This window comes from Mandrillus leucophaeus, unplaced genomic scaffold, assembly GCF_000951045.1.
Source record: "Mandrillus leucophaeus isolate KB7577 unplaced genomic scaffold, Mleu.le_1.0 Scaffold1, whole genome shotgun sequence".
NCBI lineage: Eukaryota > Metazoa > Chordata > Mammalia > Primates > Cercopithecidae > Mandrillus > Mandrillus leucophaeus.
Window position 1 is genome coordinate 8,270,655 of NW_012098097.1, and position 5,235 is coordinate 8,275,889.

At 51.9% G+C, this 5,235-nt stretch overlaps 1 protein-coding gene across 1 annotated transcript in view; it reads left to right on the plus strand.

Moving 5' to 3' along the window:
• The window catches only part of NUP85 (nucleoporin 85kDa), a 36,843-nt gene extending 32,264 nt beyond the window's left edge, over positions 1-4,579 (plus strand). Inside the window, exons 11-18 of the mRNA XM_011965084.1 lie at positions 415-498; positions 652-717; positions 908-1,059; positions 1,895-2,012; positions 2,102-2,202; positions 3,476-3,627; positions 3,928-4,029; positions 4,403-4,579. Coding sequence (XP_011820474.1) covers positions 415-498; positions 652-717; positions 908-1,059; positions 1,895-2,012; positions 2,102-2,202; positions 3,476-3,627; positions 3,928-4,029; positions 4,403-4,504 — 877 coding nt within the window. The 3' untranslated portion in view covers positions 4,505-4,579. The remainder of the gene's footprint in view (positions 1-414; positions 499-651; positions 718-907; positions 1,060-1,894; positions 2,013-2,101; positions 2,203-3,475; positions 3,628-3,927; positions 4,030-4,402) is intronic.
• Positions 4,580-5,235: the final 656 nt, after the last annotated feature.

The window sequence follows — 5,235 nt, forward strand, 5'->3', positions numbered from 1 at the left end:
AGTGCTGGGTTTTTTTTTTTTTTTTGAGATATGCTTGTGCTCTCTCACCCAAGTTGGAGTGCAGTGGTGTGATCTCGGCCTACTGCAGCCTCTGCTTCCCAGGCTCAAGCAATCCTCCCACTCCAGCTTCTCGAGTAGCTGGGATTACAGGTGTGTTCCACCACACCTGGCTAATTTTTATATTTTTAGAGATGGGGTTTTGCCATTTTGCCCAGGCTAGTCTTAAATTCTTGGGCTAAGGTGATCTGCCTGCCTTGGTCTCCCAAAGTACTGGGATCATGGGCATGAGCTACCATCACACCCGGCCCCATCTCTCTGAGGGATAGGACATGTGGGGTTCTTGCTCACCCCCGCTCTTGTGGGACACGGCCTCTGCCCTGACTCTCCTTCTTGCTTTGGTATCTGAATCTGCAGCATCGCCCTGAGCAACTGGTGGTTTGTGGCCCACCTGACAGACCTGCTGGACCACTGCAAGCTCCTCCAGTCACACAACCTCTAGTAAGTGGCCTGGACGCACCGATCCTCCTCTTCTTACCACCAAGCCCTCGAGGGTGGGGTGAACTGAATGCCTGGAAGGGAGGTTGGGCTGAGGAAGGGGGCCCTGAACAGGGCAGGCCAGGAGTCTTGGTCTTTTGGTATGTTTTATTCCAGTTTCGGTTCCAACATGAGAGAGTTCCTCCTGCTGGAGTACGCCTCTGGACTGTTCGCTCATCCCAGGTAGGGAGGCTCCCACGGGTGCAGGCTGTGCCGTGTGCTCTTCAGCATGCGGGTGCCACTGGAGCTTGGACTGTTCTCTCCCGGTTGGCTCCCTGACGGCTACAGAAGGGTCAGTGAAAGGGAGCTGCAGGTGCCAGTCCCCAGAGCCACGAGGCAGCACCTCATGTCTGTCTGCCTCGAACCTTTGCAGCCTGTGGCAGCTGGGGGTGGATTACTTTGATTACTGCCCCAAGCTGGGCCGAGTCTCCCTGGAGCTGCACATTGAGCGGATACCTCTGAACACTGAGCAGAAAGCCCTCAAGGTGCTGCGAATCTGTGAGCAGCGGCAGATGACTGAACAAGGTGAGCTGGCCCTGCTCCCAGCCTTACCATCTGTGGGACGTGGGAGTCGCGACCCTGAGGTCACACTTTGTGCCTACCCCAGCCATTCTCCTCCTCATGAGCCACACTGGAGAGAGGTGGGGCTGTGGACGCCAAGAGGTAAACTAAGAGATGGGATAATTATTTGGGAGGGACAGGAAAGCTAGGGATCCTCTGGAACCGAGACAAAATCTACACACCACCTGGAAAGGCGTGAGCCGCCCCTTTTCTCACACACTTGATTCCACGAGGTCAGGGCTGGGGTCGGCGCTATTTCCCTGTCCAGGTGGGTTGCTATCGCTATCTCAGCCAGGCTCAATGGGGAAGCAGTGCTGGAGGTGGCTCCAGAAAAGCAGAGAGAGTGGAATGAGGATGACCAAGTCTGCCCCTTCCTTTCTCCCCTCACTGTTGAGGGATGTAAACATGAGTTACTACCCTGCAGAGAGACAGTTGGCATGTTCACGACCATTTCTGAAAGCATATGGTATTCATGATCCACAGGAAGATAGGATTTGAGGCATCTGGAGAGGTAATAGAAGAGCTGACACGTAGGGAGAAACAAAAATCTTTTGCTACCCTTGAAGCCACACACACTCACAGAGCCAGTCCTGCCATGACGGGCACTTACACTCTTAGCAGAGCCCAGACACTGTTAATCAGCCTGAGTTTCCAGCTCTGCCAATCCAGCTGCGTTTAGAGCCCACAGAGTGGCTTTGGGGTGGAGTGAGGCTGTGAGGCCACTCTGGTCCCCACAGGGCTCAGGAATGGAGTGATTTGTGGAGTGAAAGCCGTTCACCTTTTCTTTTCCCTCCCAAAGTTCGCAGCATTTGTAAGATCTTAGCCATGAAAGCCGTCCGCAACAATCGCCTGGGTTCTGCCCTCTCTTGGAGCATCCGTGCTAAGGATGCCGCCTTTGCCACGCTTGTGTCAGACAGGTGGGTACCGCTGGTGTTGGCTTCCCAGGGACTGGGTGGTTGAGGTGGGCCTGAGACTGCTGCTCTGATGTCTGGGCTGGGCCCTGCAGGTTCCTCAGGGATTACTGTGAGCGAGGCTGCTTTTCTGATTTGGATCTCATTGACAACCTGGGGCCAGCCATGATGCTCAGTGACCGACTGACATTCCTGGGTGAGTCCCTGGGTTTTGTGCCCTGTGCTTTAGACACAAGTGGGTAGTTGGGGAGGTTGGAGGGATCATATCAGACCTCCCAGCACTTCCTTCATATATTCCCATTGCATCAGTGGCCCCAGAAACATCCTCCGTCATGTCCAGGATCGTGAGTTTGGCTGTCACATCTCCTTAGTGCCTCCATGTTTCTGTCTTTTTTTTTTTTTTGAGACAGAATCTTACTCGCTCTGTGGCCCAGGCTGCCAGGCTGGAGTGCAGTGGCATGATCTCAGCTCACTGCAACCTCCACCTCCTGACTTTAAGCAATTCTCATGCCTCAGCCTCCCAAATAGCTGGGATTACAGGCATGCGGCACCACGCCTGGCTAATTTTTGTCTTTTATTTATTTAGTTTTTTGGGACAGTCTCACTCTGTCACCCAGGCTGGAGTGCAGTGGCGTGACCTCAGCTCACTGCAACATCTGCCTCCCAGGTCCAAGCGATTCTCCTGCCTCAGCCTCCCAAGTAGCTGGGACTACAGGCATGCGCCACCATGCCTGGCTAATTTTTTGTATTTTTAGTAGAGATGGGGTTTCACCATGTTGGCCAAGATTGTCTCGAACTCCTGACCTCAAGTGACCCGCCCGCTTTGGCCTCCCAAAGTGCTGGGATTACAGGCGTGAGCTACTGCGCCCGGCCAGTGCCTCCATGTTTCCTTTTTTTTTTTTTAAAGATGGAGTCTCACTCTGTCTCCCAGGCTGGAGTGCAGTGGTACGATCCCGGCTCACTGCAACTTCCACCTCCCAGGTTCAAGCAATTCTCCCTCTTCGGCCTCCCAAGTAGCTGAGACTACAGGTGCATGCCACAATACCTGGCTAATTTTTGTATTTTTAGTAGAGATGGGGTTTCACTATGTTGGCCAGCCTGGTCTCAAACTCCGGACCTCAGGTGATCCACCCACCTTGGCCTCCAAAGTGCTGGGATTACAGGCATAGGCATGAGCCACTGCACCTGGCCTAGTCAATCTGTTTTAATCCATGACTACTGTTACGTATTTTGACTCTGATGTTTCCCCAGATTTGGCTCTTTGGAGTTCTTCCAAGTCTGCTTTGAACGCTCTTTGTCTGCATCTCATTGGGGCCTATGAGTTTGGAGATAGAAAAAATCTCCTGCTCTGTGGAGTGGCTGGTCTGTGGTTTTTCTTCTCTTGTTTAGGGCCAGGGTGACTTTTGTAGGTGTCACTTGGGCAATTTGGGGGAATATGCACGTTACCTAGTGCTCTTGTTTCGCCGTAGGAAAGTATCGCGAGTTCCACCGTATGTACGGGGAGAAGCGTTTTGCTGACGCAGCTTCTCTCCTTCTGTCCTTGATGACGTCTCGGATTGCCCCTCGGTCTTTCTGGATGACTCTGCTGACAGATGCCCTGCCCCTTTTGGAACAAAAACAGGTGAAGGTTGCAGCAGGGTGGTTTTCTTTGCTTGTCCCTGCTGGAGCTTAGTTGTGTAGCTGTTGGCGTGTGTGTGTTTCCTCCCTTGTCGTTCTGCCTGCGCACGTGTGTTCCCCTTAGCACCCTCTCTGGAATTCCAGACTCACACAGGAAACACTGCTTAATTTGAAATGAGGTCTTCCTGTACAAAGCACACTGTTGCGAAAGGCATGAAAGGAAGAACGTGTGAACGTGGGCCCCTGCCCAACCAGTGCAGGCCTGGGCTGGGGGCAGCCAAGCAAGGCAGGCTCTCTTCCCTAGGTGATTTTCTCAGCAGAACAGACTTACGAGTTGATGCGGTGTCTGGAGGACTTGACGTCAAGAAGACCTGTGCGTGGAGAATCTGATATTCAGCAGCTCCAGGTCATTTTCACTTCTGGGCTGATGGTTCCACATGGAGGTGGGAAAAGGCTCCCTCTATCTCAGACTTCCCCTTCCCTCCAGAAACACTGGCTCCTACGGACACATGTGCCTCTGTTCCCCTTAACCTGTGTCATTCACACACCACTTTCTTTTAGGAGGAAATGAGGGATTCTAGTGTTCTGAGCTCTACATTTTGCTCTTTCCTGTTCATTTCCAGTATGGCCCTTTGGTATTGCTTTCTTTTATATTGATAATTTTCTGGAAGCTACTATGAGTGTTAAGTGCCCTCTACCTTTGGATTAGCTAGAACCTTCGGGAGTGTGAAAGGGCTCCTTCCTGTTCTTGTCTCATGCTGGTGCTCTCTGCTTTGCAGGATGAGGACATAGAAACCACCAAGGTGGAAATGCTGAGACTTGCTCTGGCACGAAATCTTGCTCGGGCAATTATAAGAGAAGGCTCACTGGAAGGTTCCTGAGAACTGCTTCATTGTGGTATCTTTGTATGGCAATGTATATAGATTTTTTAAAGGAATAAATGTGTTGCAAATGTAGGTTCTTAGAGTCCACCCAGGGAGTTTATCTGTCCAGTCTGAACCTGAGGTAGTAAGATTAAAAAATGCTTGTTTTATGTTTTTTTGGAGACACAGTCTTGCACTGTTGCCTGGGCTCGAGTGCAATGGTGCCATCTCAGCTCACTGCAACCTCCGCCTCCCAGGTTCATGTGATTCTCCTGCCTCAGCCTCCCAAGCAGCTAGAATTATAGGTGCACACCACATCCAGCTAAATTTTTTGTATTTTTAATAGAGACGGGGTTTCACTGTGTTGGCCAGGCTGATCTCAAACTCCTGACCTTGTGATCTGCCCGCCTTGGCCTCTCACAGTGCTGGGATTACAGGCGTGAACCACCGCACCCAGCCTTCTCTTATGTTCTATTTGATGTGGAACTGTCTTCCTGTGCCTCCTTAGATAAGAAACCACCCCCCCAGGTCTGGCGCAGTGGCTCACGCCTGTAATCCCAGCACTTTGGGAGGATCCCTCAACCCCAGGAGTTTGAGACCAGCCTGGACAACATAGGGAGACCTCATCTCTGTTTAAAAAAAACAAAAAAGAGGCCGGGTGCGGTGGCTCAAGCCTGTAATCCCAGCACTTTGGGAGGCCAAGACGGGCGGATCAGGAGGTTAGGAGATCGAGACCATCCTGGCTAACA